The 20,000-nt window shown below is 40.5% G+C and overlaps 2 protein-coding genes across 4 annotated transcripts in view; one reads left to right on the forward strand and one right to left on the reverse strand.

The window, feature by feature from the left end:
• Positions 1–63: 63 nt before the first annotated feature.
• Positions 64–2,319, forward strand: c1qtnf6b (C1q and TNF related 6b; the record flags this gene model as incomplete). Its single annotated transcript, XM_079460040.1, is given in 6 exon segments — positions 64–101; positions 189–289; positions 675–845; positions 1,926–1,933; positions 1,937–2,012; positions 2,015–2,319. Coding segments are annotated over 6 exon segments (699 nt in total).
• A 2,069-nt stretch (positions 2,320–4,388) lies between these two features.
• The window catches only part of mgat3b (beta-1,4-mannosyl-glycoprotein 4-beta-N-acetylglucosaminyltransferase b), a 15,671-nt gene continuing 59 nt past the window's right edge, over positions 4,389–20,000 (reverse strand). The window contains exons 1-5 of one of the 3 annotated variants that reach the window (XR_013786960.1): positions 12,248–12,374; positions 8,797–9,142; positions 7,118–8,623; positions 4,889–5,058; positions 4,423–4,595 (exon numbers count right to left, since the gene is read on the reverse strand). Coding sequence is in view for 2 of the 3 variants with exons in the window: in XM_079461174.1 (XP_079317300.1) it covers positions 7,178–8,623; positions 8,797–9,141 (1,791 nt within the window). In the remaining variant the exon portion in view is untranslated. Of the gene's footprint in view, positions 8,624–8,796; positions 9,143–12,247; positions 12,377–19,703 lie in introns of those variants that run through there. The other 2 variants (XM_079461174.1, XM_079461173.1) reach the window with 2 other exon arrangements.

Consider the following 20,000-nt stretch of genomic DNA (forward strand, 5'->3'; position numbering starts at 1 on the left):
CATCTGCCCTTTGTGGATTTTTATGTTCTGTGTGTTTTTCAGGATTTGAGATCTGAAGTAAAAATGAAACAAGAGCAGACAAGTGAAGAAGAAAGAATACAGTATATATGACACTTGCTGTTCATGTTTTAATGTAATCATGTATGTTTTCTCATGAGATGAATGAAATCATTGTTTGTGTGGTTCAGAGACACTCATGACAACAGGCACCTGTGGGACGCTTCACTGTCTCTTGAGTCTGAAGAGGTGACATCATCTGTGTGTGTGTGTGTTGCCGAGAGGTTCAGAGGTCTGTTGAAATGGTGCTTGTGAGGGTTTTGGATGGTTTCTAAGTGGTTGCTATGATGTGCTGGGTGTTTTGAACATGTTCTCATAGCTAAGGCTTTCTGGTTGGCTGATATTCTGCTCTTTAGATATATAACTTTATGCCTTTAATGTAAATCTGTGAGATTTCAAAGAGTATATCAGAGTCTCCTTAATAGGCCACCTGATCTGATTCAAACTGATTCATTTTCCTGCACACAATTATAATCTGTGACATCAGCATTTCATACAGACCCTGAAACCTCCAGTGGCCAACAGAGAGATGTACAGAGATTTAGAGGCGGGGAGAGAGAGAGAGAGAGAGAGAGAGAGGGAACACCTGTGAGTGTCTGTATGTCTGTGTCTTTCAGGTGTCATGATGTCTGCTGTGCTGCTTCTGTCCACCGTCACCTCCAGACCCCCCACCAAATATTGCTGCAGGTGCTGTGATCACCTGGACCCGCTCCTTAACCCCGCCTCCCCTCCAGCAGCCAATCCTACTCCTGAGATCAGCACTTTCATTAACATGACAATCCTCAAAGGTAATGAACATCAGACTTTCATGTCAACATCAAAAGATTTAAGCTTTACAAACATTCATTTTTGCTCTTCTGACTGCGCACAACATCAACACATGAAGATGAGACAAACAGACATTGAACACACACACACACTCACACACACGCGCGCACACACACACACACAGAGGTCAGTCTCGTGGTCACGGTGTATTTCATTTTACCGTAGTTGTGCTTGTGGTTGTTGGTAGAAAGCAGAACTGTGGAAACTATTTTACACTGAAAATATTCCACGAGTAATAAATAGAAAAATTATAATTACAGCACAGATTGATGAATCAGACTACATTACACAACTCGTGGTTGGGTCAAATATTGAAAAACTACTGGTTTAAAATAAAAAAAATGTCCACATTTCAGAACACACACACAAATGTATTGTAAAGTTTTTACTTCCGTATATTGACATTTATTGACAAGGAATTTTTAAAGGAAAAAATAGTGGGCGTGGCTTGCGTTTTTCACTGCGAATTCATTGGATGAGTAAAACCAGCTGCAGACTGACAGGTGAAGGGGAGGTGTTAATGGATCCTCCGCCCAAGTCATCTAATTACGTCATTTCAGGGCGGAAGTGCATTTTCAGATTTGAATTGAAGATTATGAGGGTACATGGATTTTAAAAAGAAAAGGACCCACATTGATAAGCTCTTTACTAACGCTGCAATATTTCATGAAGACATAAGATTAGTCATATATTATTTCACTGGGATTTTAATATGCTTGTTGAAACATGTATTCATGTATAATTGTTTAAAAACCATCTCGGTGGAAACCTGATGAAACGAAATGTTAAATGAGAGAAAACATTTCTGCAAATTCTACACAAAATGAAGATAATCCAACATCTGAAGTATTTTTTATGTTATTTAGGTATTTTTATACCTGAAGCTTTACTTACTGTAAAATATGAAAAAAGTAAGTGTTCTCGTACAGAACTTCATTCAGTTTCAGCAGTTGGTGGCGCTGGATGTTTTGACTTAAAACAGCTTAAAACTTTCTGTGAGCCTTAAAATCATCAGCTGTCAAACACAGATCTGTTCTCAGAGGAGAAATGAGACGGTGGTGACAGAGGAACACCCGGTAAACCCGGAGGAGACGGACACCCTGGACTCAGAGGTGAGACGGGACTCAAAAGCAGGAAGGTGAGAGCGGAGCTCCTGGAGACACCTGCAAAACCCAGCAGTCGTCATTCTCTGTGGGCCGACGTAAAGCTCTGCACAGCGCCGATTATTACCCGACCATGACCTTTGACACCGTCTTTGTGAATCTGGAGCAACACTTCAACATGTTCAAAGGAAAGTTCTACTGTTTCGTTCCAGGAGTTTATTTCTTTGACGTCAACGTTCACACGTGGAACCTAAAGGAGACGAACCTTCATCTGATGCACAATGAGCCCAGCGCTCAGTCAAAACTTCATGGTGTCATTACAGCTCAATGATGACGTGTGGGTGAGACTTTACAAACGGCAGAGAGATGATAAATAAAAATATGCTGACCAATAATGGCCACAACCTCTCTAACAAAACCTACTTTTCGTGGAGACTGAACCACCTGCTTCTCCGATGCAAACTCAGATGAAAAGATTGGTTACATCTACCTAAAAAGCTAATATTATTTTTAGTTACCTTTAGGACTACCTTTTTAAGGTTACTCGTACTTTTCCTGAGGAGTTACCCGTGAAGTTACCTGTCCGTCAAAATGCTCTTCCTGTTGGGGAGAAAATACAGCCCATGTTTACCAAGTTAGTCATGACAACATGCCATTCTTTACCATGTTTACCATTCTACCATGTCCTGCTGCTCAAAACATAAACGTCAATGCCTTTTGTCTCAAAAAAGGTCAGTTGTGGTCTAGTGGTTAGAGCGTTGGGCTTGTGATCAGAAGGTTCTAATCTCAGTGCCAGCAGGTCATGACTGAAGGGCCCTTGAGCAAGACACCTTACCCCTGATCGCTCTGCAGTAATGTGACACTTTGAAAAACTACTTGTAAGTCGCTTTGGATAAAAGCGTCTGCCAAATGAATAAATGTAAATGTAAATGTAAAAAAGTCTCAAAGTTATTGAAAACTGTACTAATACTTACAATTGTGTAGTCAAATGGAGCATCAGGCACAATGTACGATGCAGACTATAAATGAAATAGACGTCAGTATTATGGCAAAACAATATAATATTAACTACAAACATAATGTACTTACCATCAACATGACCACACCACAGTCATTGCCATATGATTGTACTGGAAAACCCTTAAATATAATTAAAGGAGGGAATAAGCAGAATTTCATAGAAAGATAGATACATAAGACTTAAAGAGATGGATGGGATAGATAAAATTAATTTAGATAACGTTAGTTCTTCAATAAATGACTGTATGAAGAACAGGTATCGTTACCCAAGTATCATAGATGCGATAGATCTGGTATCATTATAAGGATTAAGTTAGTTTTCGAAAACATCATCTTATATATTAAAACAATACTTTTACATCTATATAATACAGTACGAATGAAATCAATATACTTACAACATTCGTCTGATAATGTTAAAGAACGTTTTCGATTACATTTGTCAAATAATTCATAATAACACTTTTACTTCGACTTAATCTTGTTCGAATTGAATAAAGTTAAAACAACACTTTAACTTCGACTTAATATTGTATGAGAATAAATAAATTGAATATTGAATAAATAAACTTACAATTGGCCTGTAGGTCCATTTGATTCACAAAGGTGTCTAATAGTGCATGTGTCGGAGTGCGCATGCGCTGCTGGCCTGAGAGTGCATCTGGTCTGCAGACAGACCCTTCTCGCGCAGTTGCTCTCGTCCGACTGCGCTATTCAAAAGCTTGATGGGAAACGACTGACTGACGACACAGCTTCATGCTCATTGGCTGAGAATGTCAACTGATACATTTTCTCTTTATTCTAAGAATTAGATTACGCACTTTATTCTATTGTATGTTTGTGTGAATTAATAAATGAATCCATTAAAAACATACATGCACACATACATATCTAAATGGACTGTTTAGTCATTATGCCTCATATTTGTGTGGTTTCATCTGAGAAGTGTCTGGGTCTTAAAACAAGGGAAAAATACTATGGACGTGAAATGGTGGCAGAAACCTGCTTGTTATTAAATATGACAAACATTTGTTATGACCTCTGTCTCTCAAAAGCTTCTTGTTATTTACTTCATTTACCATTTGTTACATAAGCTGTTTATTTGGACATTATCTGACAGTACATTCTGTGATTATTATTGTAAGCATCCTAATGTAAAAACAGTGGTATTTCGATTACATCCACTTCGTCTGCGATAAAAAACGCGACCGCGATCTCCTCCATTGTTCACGTTTACAAGCGACAAAACAGCGTCCGACTTTAAAGGTCTTTTTTGACTCCTCCCCCCATATACTGCAGCCGCATCTCAAACAAGCCTCTCACACACACAAACCATATAATCATCCCTCTCACCGAAAAACATGTGAGACACGATTTATAGGACTTTTTAAAAATTAATTTATTATATTTCTTTGTCATAGAATTTGTTATTTTAATGTTTCAGGGTTAACATATATCCATTCATATGCACAAAACAAAAGGATTGTATAAAGTCATTACGCGTTCTGCTCTCCTCAGCAGTGGAGGAGAAAAATGTCCTCGAATACTTTCACTCTTTCCTCACGATCATCGCAGGAATTATGGCATCTATACACGAAACAAGAGGAAGTGAATATTGTGCACTCATAGCGCCCTCTATAGGGTTCAGTTGTATTGACACCAGCGTTGATGTTTGTATCAGTGCATCATTTCATGACATTGGTCTGAACATTTGAACCCAAACATATCGAGACAAATACATTTTAATAATGAAAGAGAAGCAGTGCAGAAGTGACGACACAGCGGTCAGCTGAAACATCTCCATCATATTCAAACGCGTTTTATTCTTATTCGCTCATTTATTTGACATCGATGTGTATTTACGTCATTATAAAACTCACCATTGACGATTATATCAGCAGAATCTGAAGGATGACGTCAGAGCTAACGCAAATCTGACGACACACGCCCCCGACTGTTCGTTCGTGCGCATGCGCGGATCTCTGATCAAGATGTATGATGATCGGAATAAAACCACATCTGGATGAACCTTCAGTCTCCTGCAGTTTTACTGTAATAAGATCGTAAGAGGATATGGTGCAGATGTTTGAGCGAATCTCTGATATCCGAACACAAATGAGCTGTAATGGGTTTGTGGTCACAACATATCAAAATATAAAGTGAGAGGACAGCTTCACCAACAGAACAATCTTCCCTTTTCTGCAGAAAACAGGGGCCTCGTTTATAAAACGTTTACGATCATTTCTCAAAGTGCGTATGTGTGATTCATTGAACGGGCGCGCGCACGCACAGAAACGTCTCTCTGTCAGATGTGAATCTATAAATCGCAAATGATGGTGAAATGGCGCGCAGGTGAACAGTGACGTCAGTGTTTAAATGATGTCTAAAACATGTCATTGATATATGAAAGAGCGCAGATCCTCTACGAGCAGCAAGAATGACCTGCAGCACTCGAACGAGCAAAAGTGCGTCTGTTCACATCCTAAACACTTCCGACGTAAAAGACTCTTTTTACAAATAGGAACTTCGCTGTGGATTTTTGCGTACGGACGCTTTGCGATCAAATCCTTGCGTGCGTGCGCACGTTTTATAAATGAGGCCCAATGAGAGTAATAAATTAGATAAATAATGTAAACAGCAACAGCATTTACAACAGCACAAAACAAAAATGACATTAAGTCCAGGACGAGAGAGAGAGAGAGAGCCTGTGGGCTGTTCACTAAAGTATATGAAGTCAAATATTAGACATTATTCCACAACACCATGGAACATTACAACATGACCTCACATATTAACATCTTGTAAATCTAAAAGTGATGTTGTGGTTGATATTACTGGAAATAGAAGGTGAAAATGCTGTGGATTTACATACAGAAACTTCACATATGAAGAGTTTGGCTCCAAAATGAGTTTTATAATCTCTGTTTATAAAAAATTCTAAAACCATGTTTTTTAATATGTTTTATTGTGTTAGTCAGCTGTATTTGTGTATTATTATGATTCAAATCAAAACAAACCAACTGCAGTTTGATTGATATTCATTGGAATGAAGAATAAAAAACATGGTTTTAGATTTTTCTTTTAATCTCATTTTGGAACCAAACTTTTCATATATTGCAAACTAACTGACCTCAGTGCAGCTTTACACTCTCACATTCAACTGTTGATGAGGCAGATCAGATCAGATCAGACTGTGAGACGCATGCATGAAATATTCCCATATATGATGTCAGACACTGAGCAGCTGTCACATCATCCTATACACCGTTTCATCGGACGCACACGCACTGGCCAGATGTTAACTTCTAGTCTGTGTTCTTTATTAATAAAACAATAAATTTTTTATATTACATTTTTTAATTAATTTTATTGTTTATTAATTGTATTGAATTCAACAGTTATTGATTCTTTGAGGTTGTATTCTGGAAGTCAAGTAAGGGCCACATAACGTTAATGTCGTTGTATGATTATACATGTAAATGTAATAATTCTCCCTAAAGAAAGAATGATCTGACGCTCTTCTGAGATCTGATCTGTACCACACCAAATACAGTTCATGATTCTCTCATGCAGAATGAAATCTTATTGCTCAGAAATGTATCTCTCAGTGATGTTTAAATTAAATTTAGGCTCAGATGTTTCTTCTAAAATAGTTTACGAGAAATTCAAGCAGTTTGATATGATTGGAATAAACTGTGGTGTGTGTTTCATGTATAAAGAGTTTTCTCAGTTTAAAGCTCCAACAGAGCTCAGCTTCTCTCTCTTTCTCTCTCTCATCCACACATTGATTCTGAATGAGACACAAAGATTTGTTTCTGGCTGAAGATGAGGACGTTTGAGTCTTGAGGAATTTACAAGTACAACCCCAACAATGTTTTTCTCTTGATTCTGAAGTGCAAGCAAGATCGGATCAAGCAAGCGCGCACACACACACACACACACACACACACACACACACACACACACACACACACACACACACACACGGAGCTGGACATTTTACACTGAACTTATCAGAGTCTCTGAAAGAATGCTGGAAATGATTCATGTAAACATCTACCAGAACAGAAAGATTGGAGTTCTTCACATTCTGTGTGAGCGATACTGACGTGTGGGGATGGAGAGAGGAAGGAGAGATAGAATCTGGTCATCCTCCCCGAACGCTGTTTCTATGGCCCTCCCAGCTTGAGCGGTCTGGCGTAAGGATTCTCCAACAAGTACCAGTACTGATCGTAATGATCCAACATGTATTTGGGGGCGTACATGTGTTCCTTAGGGTCCGAGGGTGGGTACTCCTGTACCGAGCCGTCGAACCAGCCCCCCGTCCGGATCAGCTCTCGGATGTAGTTGAGGTCCCGTTTGTCCTCGTAATCTCCCCAGCGAGGGAAATCTCCGTTCTGAGCTGAAATGAGTTTGAAGTGAATTCCCTCCGGCGTGAAACACCAGGAGCAGTGCCAGCCCGCAAAATGGAACGGACTTCCGATGGACCACTGCACCAAGATGTGGCCTGTGTCATTCTCGTACTTTCGGAAACCGGACATGGTGTAGTACTCCCGCCTGCGGAGCCGAATGCCATCGTTGTCATAGACGTCCCTCAGCATTCCGACTGTACAGCCGGACACCACCTCCAGAGAGCCCAGCTGCTTCCAGAAGAACCCGTAAAGCGATTTCCGCATGTGAATGGCGAACGGCTCCGTCCAGCCGTCGAACAGCTTGAGGAAAAGAACTCCTTCCTGAGCCGGAATTTCATCTGCGTCGTTGATGAGAAAGACGTCGTCCGACCGCAGGCCGGCCACTCGTGACATTCCGTCGCGGGTCAGGAACGTGCGCAGGTAATCGTCTGCAATCCATCCGTCCTGGCGGCCGCCGTCGGGGAAGTGGTCCAGGAAGACGTAGAGGATCTTGTGACGCACGTAATCATACGTGCCGTTGAGCAGCAGATGCAGGAACCTCAGCGGCCGTCTCTCACCGTACGCTGTGAAGTTGGACTCGCACACGAGGAAGAGGTCCACAGCCCGGCTGAGCTCGCGGAAGCGCACATGTAGCAGGTCGAACTCGTGGTTGACGTTGATGGCGTTAATCACGCGCCGAGGGGTCTTGCGCGGCGTAAGTCTTTCTTTAGTGGGCAGATTCGAGTGATATACCATGGTGGGCACTCCGCAGTAAGGGCCATGCCACCCTGCCTGACAAACGCACTTCACCAGACGCTTGCCATGCTTCGGTTTACCTCGAGGGGGACCCGGCTCCTCTATGGATTTGGCTTGAGTCTTGGTGTCGTCGGGCATCTGCAGAATTCCCCGCTGACCCAATCTGGCCATGGTAGGTCTTGCTCTCGACACCTCATCTTTAAGGGGCGCCATCTCCATGCCCTGACGGAAGCACAGAGCGCCAGCTTTGGTGCGAACGAAATACGGGGTGCGATCGTCCTTGAGGGGGTGGACGCGAAGGTGCTGGTTGCCCAGAGAGCGCAGCGGGTCTGGAGTCGATGTTTGTTGCGACTGAGGTTTCATCGCTGCGGCTCTGATGGGACTGTGTGCTCCTCCACCTCTGTGTGGATCAGGCTTGTGGTTGGTCGGGCTGCTGGGTTGCCAAGCGACCAAATTTCCCTTGTGAACCTGAACATAGAGCACAACGGATAATCAGAAAAGTGACTGTTTAAATAGCAGATGCTTCATAATGATCGTTCGTGATGTTAAACGTACAGTATGTCTGTTCATTCACATTTGATCGATTGTTTCCTTCTATAGTTTACAGCAGACATGAGTTTATTGAAGTGACACTAGTGTACCTCTGTGGAGACGGAGCTCCTGTGCTGCGGATCTTCAGGTCTCCTCCACGGCTGTGGAGCTTCCGGTTCTCGTCCCGACTCTCCTCCTCCGCCCGCCCGGCTCTTACTCTCCGACAACCGCTGGACCAGAGGAGGACCTTCCTCGGGAGATGCGCTGGACAGAGGAGCGGTGCCCTCCTTCCAGAAGAATCCTGTCACCATGATGAAGGATTTGATGTTGGGGTAGGGTGCAGACAGCTCCCTCAGCAGGGACACATAGTGTAGGGCTTTATAGTAGTGCAGGAAAGAAATGACACACAGCCCCACCGTACAAATCAAGAACACTCTGTGACGTCTCATTTTCATCCTGAAAAACACAGAGAGAATTTATTGAAGCATAATTAGACTTTATATGAAACTGCTCAGTAACAACAAATGAGACTTTGTTTATTCCACTTGAATGTAATTTCTGTAAAGCTGATTTCAATATTCACTGAATATCTGAAGATGGATAGAGAAAGAGAGAGAGAGTTTATCCTGCATCTTCTATTATTCTATTTCCACATCACAAAATGCCGACAAAGAGACACAGAATGTCACCATCTTTATCATGTTGTTATTATTCTTTTCTGTTTGTTGTTTTTGACTTGTCAACCGCTGAGTCCTTGAGCCGTACACACAAACCCATCGATGTCCTGTGGACACCACGACTCCAAAAACACAAATAAACACGATCCATGAGATTGGACGGGCAGATCTGATGTTTTGCATTAGTATTTTTTGCTTTTGATGTTTTGGTTGTGAGAGACTCAATTGTTATCACACAGCAGCAGTGGTCACTGCGGGATTAGCCAAACTACAAACTAAATCAACACAAACTCACGGACACACACACACAGGCCCACACAAACATAAACATGGACACACACAGCACTGAACAGGACATCATAAGGGATTTGTCATCAAATACTTGGAAATGACAGCAACAACATACCATGCACACCTGTCAAGTGTCATGTGCCTCATTTTTTATTTTGTGTGGTTTGAGGCATTAATGAAGGCGAATTAAACAGATTAAACACAAACATACAGAACTCATTAAAATGATCCAAAAATCACCAAAATAACATCCGAGAGAAGACAACTTAAACACGAACAATTAACTTCAGCAACTCATGAAGTGTTGTGATACAAAGGTGTGTTAAAATCACACAGACACACATCAGTCCAAACACCATTATACTGTCATAACGTGTGCCATGTAGGTTAAGGGGAGGCGCTAGGAAGGCTCAGAAGACACTGATTATAGTCCCAAAAATGTATTTAGTTGAAGGCAAAATTTAGAGGAATTATGTAAGTATAGAAGTGCAAAATAAAAGGAAACAATCCAACAAGGAGTTCACAGACATAGGGGGCACTAGTCTCAGTACCCTAACAAAGAAAAGGTTTGATTTCTCAGCAAAACAATACACATCAATACAATTGGAGATTATATGTGATAGTCATAGCGTAGTTGTGAATAAGTCATCTAACATGCCATGTGGAATACTCACCTCTTCCTGGACTGGTACCTCCTATTAAAGGAAGGTGGTACAATAGTTGTCCTTATTTATTCTGGCGTGGTCATACCATTATATAATAGGGGATTTACAATAAAAGACCCGTAGAACAGTTATGATGAATGAAGAATACAATCAATCGAAGAACATTTACTGAAGAAAAATAGTTTGTAGTTCTGCCCGAAGTATTCAGCTTCAGCTCTCTCCAGGAGTGCCACAGGCCGACCTGCCTTACATCCGAAATACAGTGATATTTGTGCTAACAGAGGTTTCTAATTACGTCAATACTTCGATAAATCAAGCTCACATGATTGGTTATCACTTAAACAAGAACACAAAGCTCTCAAAGAGTCATGGGATAGGACATATAGTCATATGTAAAGACATTATAAGGTCATTGGGTCTACGTTTTTTTGTCTGTCTTGTGACTTTCCACTCGTTCTAGCTTCCCTGGAAAACAATACAATCATGCACACACACAAAGGCTCTCAAGGCTACAGTGTGCTAGCTGAAACTGTTTCCGAACAGGACGATAAGGGGTCCCTTCTAACAGTCACGATGACCTACAGGAAGAGAGACCCAAAGCATTCATATAAACTCTCAAATTCTATTATTTTTGTAATGTACTACTTTTCTACCATGTTATTATTCTACCATAAAGTGTTACAGCTCCTCCCAATGTCAGTCAGTCTGTAGACCAGGCCCACGGTTAGACCAGTTGTTCGTGTATTAGGTGGAAGTTGAGGAGAAGTCTATCGAGCAATACTTCCCGTACCTTAAGGTTCTCCGTAGACTTTTCTAAACTGAATGCCATCTCGGCCTTTGTTGATAAACTTGGTTGATAAACTGGTTGAATATCTAGGGAAGGCCAAATTCCTGAGCATGCTGGATTTACGTATGTAAAGGATATTGGCAGATTCCCCTGGGTGACAGTTCTCAGGAGCTGACTGCTTTCAGGGTTCCAACTGGCCTTTATCATTTCAATGGCATGCCCTTTGGCGTTCATGGAGCGGCGGCAACATTTCAGAGGACTATGGACCGTGTATTAAGGGGCACAGATGATTTTGCAGAGGCCTACATTGATGACGTTTTCATTTACAGCTCTTCATGGGAAGACCATCTGGACCACTTGTCTGATGTGTTCTCCATAATTATTATAAGCTGTTCGGCTACAGGGAAACAGTGAAGACTGTAGACCTGTGCAGTATATCAGCTAGGGGTGTAGCGATACTTTGTAGTACGATATTTCACCATGCGCATCATAGAGAGATGGGGATATTTCACAATATGATGGTCTTTTAATTCTATTCGCTGATCGGTCAAGACGCCAGCGCCTCACATGCTTATCTCACATATGCGCTAAGTCTCTGGGAGAAGGAAGCACAAGACATAATCTGTGTCTCCACATAGTTTACAAAGCATCCTATTTTCCTTCGCAATTTGCCGGTAAAACACAGCAAATTGAAGCGAGTCACCCACGAAACTCTTCACAAAGGCAGCAAATACGCCCCTCACTGAACGAATCAAAATGAGCTTGAATGAACCGGTACATGTCGTTTATGGTCTAATATCCTCTGTGTTACAACAATGCATATCCAGTTGTTCCTGAACATTTCTGAAAAACAAAAGGTAATTACCTGGTTTGATTTAATTCTAAGTAAATCTTTGTATGGAACACTTAGTCATACCAATTAAATGAGTTAAACCAGTTAGACTTGATGGGACAGAAGGTTCAGTTAAGCCTTAAAAAGTTGAAATTCTTTATGAAGTTCCTGATATTGTAATATATATAAAAAAAAGTTTAAATTTTGTTTAAAATATCGTGATGTGTATTGTATCGTGAGCCAAGTGTATCATTACACCCTTAAAATGATCCCTCGTGAGGCTCAAGCTGTTAAGTGGGCATTAGATACCTTGAAGCGTTATCTCATTGGCAAAGGCTCAGTCTCAACAAAGTCTCATTGGCATTGTCGCAAACTTAACAAAGAAACATTTTGCTTTTAGCAGCTACAACAATACGCACAGACCACTCTCTTCCCCCCTAGGTTACAACTAGACTGGTTTAAATAACCTTGTCCAACCTCACTAATAGAAGAACCCTACCAACTATAGGGGTGACAAAATCTCTCAATGAACATATCCAACATATAACCTTTTAACACTAAAATCAATAAAGAAAATTCTTCATATTAAATGTTCCATTATTAGGTATTCAACTCTTTTAACAGTTTTGATAACAGTTGGTCACAACCTCAAGCCTAAATTTATATAACTTGGCCCCACATTGCAATATGGTATGACCCGCCAGAATAAATAAGGACAACTATTGTCCCGCCTTCTCCTAATAGGAGGTACCAGTCCAGGAAGAGGTGAGTATTCCACATGGCATGTAAAATGACTTCTTCACATATATGTACTACAAAATAAATCATGTATAATCTCCAACTGGTCTCTGTGTGTTTTAATATTGCTTATTGGAACGATTGATGATATAAACTAGTCTGCCGTTGATCACTACCATGTGCACCTATCAGTGAAAAACAATGTTAGCAGATGTACATTGGCTAGATTCTTATTTAATATAACAACACAGTCCCCTAAATCTATTACCAAAACATACATCAAAGAATAAACTGTGAATCACAAAACCAATAATAGCAAACATTCCAAGAAACTGTTAACAATGCAAACATGCAAACAATAATGGCAAACCACACACACACCTCAAGTGATGACGACAACAGAAATCATAAGGCTGTCGATAGTTTGACCTCATCGTGATTGTTTAAGATCATCTCTATCGAAGACAAGGGGAGCTGAAGTGCCTCTGCGTATAGTATGATAATACTGGTAAAATGTACCACCACAACACCAACACTTAAAAAAAAGACTTCAAAGCATACACCATAAAAATAACGTGCAGTACAATTTAATATTTAAGCTAATGTCAGTGTGAAAACCAGCCTACCAACATTTCATTTACAGAAGTCAACTTTGGGAGGAAAAACAGACTAAAAGCTTTTCTATGACTGACAGCAATTTAATGGTGGCCTCAATACACCCCTGATCAATCAATGTATTATTGAGACGTAAAAGCTCTTGACAACTTGAATATATGACCCCATCTTTTCCAATGTATTTCCAAGAAAATGTCTTCTATTCAGAACAATCAAAAATGTATGAGAATGAAATGTCTATGCTGTAAAAATCGTCACAATTGCAATATCATAATCGTGACAGACCTCAAAAATCGTCATCACAAAAACACTAAGTCATAGATCACCACAGTACACTACATGTGTGTGTTTCTGAGAATAGAGACGGCTCAGGTCACATCGGACACTTTTACCCAAAACAATCATCCGTCCATTTACAAAAGACTGAACTGAACACGTGACTCGGCTGTTACGAACATGATGTTGTTCTTTAACAGGTTATCCGAGGAAAAACATCCCTTATTCATCAGCATTTACTAAGAAAAGAAATGTTAAATCTCTGCATTAATGTGCAATATTCTGCAGTATTTCATCAGATTACACAGTGGCTGTTGACCCGCTGACGGTTCAGAAAGAAGTTACGACATCTGCTAACATGACTGTGCCAACCAGATGAAACCTTGCACATCAATAATGAAATCTTCAGTGTAATGTTATAAGAATCACTTCTCTTATCATATGTGACATGTGGATCTGTTTCACACATCAAGACAAAAGTACCCTTTACACATCTATCTCTAAGGATTACTTGATTTAACCGCTCAAAACTGATAACACGCCACTCATCTTAACCTTACAAATGATTTACTTACAATAAATTCACTATACATATGCTTCATGATTAATAACATATATGCGATTATATTTACTAAGGGATTCAATCAAACTCATGTTTGTTTTGTTTAAATGTCATGTCTTTGCTTAAAGTCGAAATGAAATTAAAGATGACAATTTTCATAGTTTTACACAGTGTTGCAGTGTGTATTTGAGATGATTTATCCATGCACATCATTATAATGAAACGGCCTCTCTTCACTTCCGGTCACACGGAACCGGCCCGAGGGCGGGGCTCCAATGACTGACTTATGTCATAACTCATTGAGGCCACCAGTGTGTGTTTGTGTCCAGAGCTGCGTGACTGATGTTTCTCGCTGTCGTCGCATCGGTCACAGCTCAGCTCATCAACTTCACAGACACAACGTGAGCCCATTACTACCATCCGCTGTTTGCTGTGACAGATCTTTGGAGCCTGAGGACGGATGAGAGACGTTCAAAACTAAACCAACTGTGGAGGAGTCAGAAATACGCCATTTATCTGTTGATGACTTGAGACAGCGATAAATCATTTCCAATCCGTTCACTACAACGGATGTAGGGATGCACCAAAATGAAAATTCTTGGCTGAAGCCGAATGAAAATGAAACACACTGAAGGCTGAACACCGTACATGGCTGTTTTTTTCTTCTAATTATGTAGCCAATTTTTGACATTTGCATAAACTGGATGGTCAAAATCTGCTTTTTATATTTTGTCTTGCTTTTCAATATAATACAAAATAACTTAAAATAAAATTGAGCACTCTTGTTGAATAGCCGATATTAGGCCTATAACTGACTGATGCAAGAATGCACTGTACTCTGTACCCCAACAACAAAACACTTCATTAAAAGGTGTCATCCAACATTATAAACTAATACTATCAATAAACGAAAACTCCTGGATTATATTATAGGCTACACTGCAAAATGATTTAAAGAAAAAAAACATCCATGCAAGCATTTCTGAGTTCTGACTGACAACCAGTTCAGTTCAGTTCAGGTCTCTCCTCCGACTCCACTGTTCTCTAAGAGTCAGTCACATGATGCTCAGAACACACTTTGACAAGTAGTTTAGTTCAGGGAACTCTGTGTACGTGACCCCTGTGTGATGTCATGAGTGGAGGGGCTCCTGTCTGACGTACACAGGTTACTCTTCATTCAGACACATGGGTAATGTTCATGGAGATTGATGCGTCTGTCTGGATGGAGAAATAAGCAAACTAGTATAAAGCACTATTATAAAGATGCTATGAGAAGCAACTGTGAGTGATCTTTCAGATGAGAACAGAGAGTTCATCATTCATATAAATATCACATTCTGCTAACTTACAGGAAACACCGATTTCCGACAGAAGGCTCTAGAGGAAACAGGATTGTGTGGTGTGTAAGATAATACAAGAGCATGTCTGTGAACTCGCTTTAATAACACACATCAACCCACAACAACACAACCCCAGATCATACAGAAATTACATTTGATAGACAGAGTTTAAAGGGGAAGTTCACCCAAAAATCTACTTTGTGTGATTTTTGTACTTCCCCACATGACATGTTTAAAGAACTTCCAGCGTTCATGAGCATTTCTTCTTCTTACGTCTTCTCGTAACATGTTTAACATCATGTGGGGGTGTAAACAATCACACAAATTAGATTTTGGGTTAACCTCCCCTTTAACAGTACTTCATTCAAAGGCCTCATTCTGTGTGTGTGTGTGTGTGTGTGTGTGAAGTGAAAATTGTGAATGTAACAGTTGGTCGTGCCAACATCACACTGGCAAACCAATCACCTGCTGTGTCTACGTATGTTCCCATGGAAACGCACGTCACATGTCATGTCACCAGAAGTGTTCCAGCCAAACTTGAACAATGTGTGTGTTTGTGTGTGTGTTTCTGAGCGCAAGCACATCTGAGACTGCTGCTGTGTGTTGTGTACAATAGATCTCATTCAATCTGCCTGTTCATCACACACACACACACACACTGCACAACAACAGACTTACAGCCACACTGATAACAACACCACAGCAACGCTTCGACATCATGCAGTACACATTCACACATCTAGTGTACACTAAAAGCAACATAACTAACCCTAACAAGTGTTCATCGGGCTCTGCAGAACATCAGATCATGGTTCAGAAGTCAAACACACATGAGTGACTGTCTCTGTAAGGTTCAACAGACGTGTTTCAGATACACTGTGTGTGTATCATTGACCTTGATGATTCCATAATTATGAGATAAACATTTCCTCTGAAAACAACAGCTGTGTGTTACTCTACACAAGTGTGTGTGTGTGTGTGTGTGATCCCTTCTTTCTCTCTGTCGAGTGTGTGTGTGTGTGTTGCGTGGCAAGTGTGTACATTTATACAACACATCTATAAACAATTAATTTACAGATACTCTATATATTGTTTCAATTAGGGCTGCGCAATATATCGAAATTATTGTTCATATCGCAAGATTTTTCAATAACTGAGTTATTTTGAACATTTAAAAAGTTACATATAGACCACTTTGGATGACATAAACAACGCTGACCCCTAAAGCTGGTCCAAACAAACTTCCTGTTTCCGTTTTTTAACACTACACAACGGCTGTACAAAATTAAACTAACAGAACATTTTTAACCCAATCAAATTGTTAGACGGTTATCTAAAAGTTTTATTAATATATGTGTAATGCATAAAGCTGAAAGCGGATGTCTATAGTCTATAAGATTTAGGTTGATGCTGATGGAAGAGAGACGTGTGTGAAAGATGATCAAAAATCTGAAATAATGTAAATTATGTATGTTAGTTTCTTTTAAATATATATTTTACATTATTCTATTGCACATCGCATTATTTAGCAAATGATTGTTTATCACATTTATCTTATATTATTGTGCAGCCCTTTTGATTATATCATTTTTTCAATATATTTTAAAACAATTTAAATACATTTTAGAAAACAAAATATACTATTGCATATCAAATATTGCATTATTAAGCATGCTACCGCATATCGCATTGTTCTTTAATATTGCACAGCCCTAGTTTCTATACACAATAATTACAAAAGAATGTAAAAAAGTCACTTGTGTCAAAGTGCAGAACTGAATAAACCCAATTTTGTTTAGAGAACGGAAGATTCCAGACATCTGACTAAACATTTGAATCCTTTCCAGATCAGTTCTGCTTAATGATATGAGAGATAAATAATATTATTAAATCATGAAGTTTTATAAAGCGCTTCTAAACGCTGAAATGTGTTCTGCCTGCTCGTGTGCCGTGACACTGAAGTCTTTGCTGTATGAAATGACTCTTAAGATTCAGATGATGAGACGTTCACGTCTTGCTGGAACATGTTGGGGTTTTCCAGAAAACATGTGGAGTGTTTGGAAAGGAAGAGCTTTTGGCAGCGACAGGAGGAGTGTGTGTGTGTGTGTGTTTGTGTCTCGGGTAATAACAACTCTTGAGATGTTTGTGTGTTATTATCCCCCCTCAGATGAGACATGAATGGAACATTCCAGCCAGCGTCTCGCTCCACACACACTCAGAGGTCAAAAACAGGTCAGCACCATTTTGGCAACAGGGGGTGTGTTAAGGACACAGCTGTGTAAGGTGACACGACACACACACACAACAGAGAAACACACAATTCAAACCGCTTACAGAGCGTCACATGATATCACATATATTATATTTATCATTTCATTCTTTATCATGACTGTCCTGTAAGTGTAATGTTACTCTGGGATTTGTATTTCACCAAAAACAGGCTTAAGAAATAAACTGACCGTGTCTGTTTTAAGAGGAAATTCTGTCATCATTTATTCTCCTCATGTGTTTGTAAACCTGTTTGTGAGTCTTCAGGGGAACTTTTGAGAAATGTCACAGTGGCTTTGTGTTCATACAATGGAGTTCAGTGTTGTTTGATGAAGTTCTGTTGTGTTCTGAAGAAGAAAGAAACTCACATACAGGTTTGACATGACATGAGGGTGAAGAAACCATTTCATTTCTGAGTGAACACGTGACATGAGAAACATTCTCAAGAGAAATTCAGAGAAACATCGATTTCTCACATGAATGTTTGATTTATCTTGATTTGACCCTTTAAAACAAACAGAAGCTATCATCTGACCTGTCGATCTGAAACACAAACACAGCCAGTGAGCAGATGTCTGTCTGTGCGTTTGCCTTTAAGAGCCAACAGTGAACACAACCCACCAAATCACTGTTACAGAACCTCCCAGTCAACACTTCAGCCCTGTGTGTGTGTGTGACATCATCATCATCATCATCATCATCATCATACCTCTAAAATCAGACATTCTGTTGAAGAGAAACGTGCTGTTATAAGTACGATAAACAAACAGGTGAAATCATTCAATCTAATCTCATATAATATTTGCACGGGCTCATGTCTGTGACTGACTGACTGTTCAAATCCTCTAAATGTTTGTTGTCTGTCATCTTAAACCCCGTATGAGGTCAGAGACTGACTTTAGAAACACAACATGCAACATCTGCTCGTGTCTCACGTGTCTCTGTGTTTGGACATGTGTGTGTTGTAGGTCAGTAAACTCAAACCACATCATGATCTAGAACAGAATAAAGACGAGCAGATTCACTCACATCCACATCCTCTCAGATCCGTCCGGACCACAGTACCTGATCTCCAAAATAAGACATTTAGGATTCATTAGGATTGAGACATTATTCTCATCACAGTCATCACTCACAACACATTGAATAAAAACATCTAAACTCATATGAGCTCATTACTGGAAAATACAATCACCATGCAAATGAATCCTTCAAATGTTCTTAATACCTTACTTTGGCTTTCTGATGTTTTGAGTGAGAGCATGTTGTGTTTTCACCACACAGATCTGATGCTTCACCTACACAACACTACATTATCATAAAGAAATCACACATTACCATGACTGACGGCAAAAGCAAATGCTAAAGTCTGACATTTGTTTGACAGGTCGAACACTCCACAGTGTAAACTGCTCAGACCAGACACCATCACCACCATCATCAACACCATCATCATCATCACCACCATCATCATCATCACACCATCATCACCACCATCATCATCATCAACACCACCAACACCATCACCAACACCATCATCACCACCATCATCATCAACACCACCAACACCATCACCATCACCAACACCATCATCACCACCATCATCATCATCATCATCAACACCACCAACACCATCATCATCATCATCACCATCATCATCATCATCACACCATCATCACCACCATCATCATCATCACCATCAACACCACCAACACCATCACCAACACCATCATCACCACCATCATCATCATCACCACCATCACACCATCATCACACCATCACCAACACCATCATCAACACCACCAACACCATCACCATCACCGATAAAAACAACAGCACACACGTGAACATCATCGGTTCTTATGTTTTTGTTATCAGACAGATGCGCTTGTGTGAGATCAATCCCCATCCACCCGTCCTGTCTCTCTCTCTCCCTGTCTGTGATGTGGATGTGAAATCGTCTCACCCATCGCCTGATGATATCTAGATGTTCATTGCGGATGATGGAGGCGCTGCTTCGGTCACGGCGGAGGTGATTGTGAACCGACGGAGGCTTTTGTTCGCATCAAACCGGATCTGCGGACTCACGGTTCGCTCGGTGAGGGCGGATGATGCTTCACTGACGGTCCGGCGGTGAGACGCGATCCGCCGTGTTTAAATCCATCCCGATGCGGAGGAAAATCACTCTCGACGCCCTACTCCTCCTCGATCCGTTTCTCGTCCGATAACGGGACCCGAAGCTCGTGCGTGTCGATTCTTGATC

This window comes from Barbatula barbatula, assembly GCF_947034865.1.
Source record: "Barbatula barbatula genome assembly, chromosome: 7".
Taxonomy (NCBI): Eukaryota; Metazoa; Chordata; class Actinopteri; order Cypriniformes; family Nemacheilidae; genus Barbatula; species Barbatula barbatula.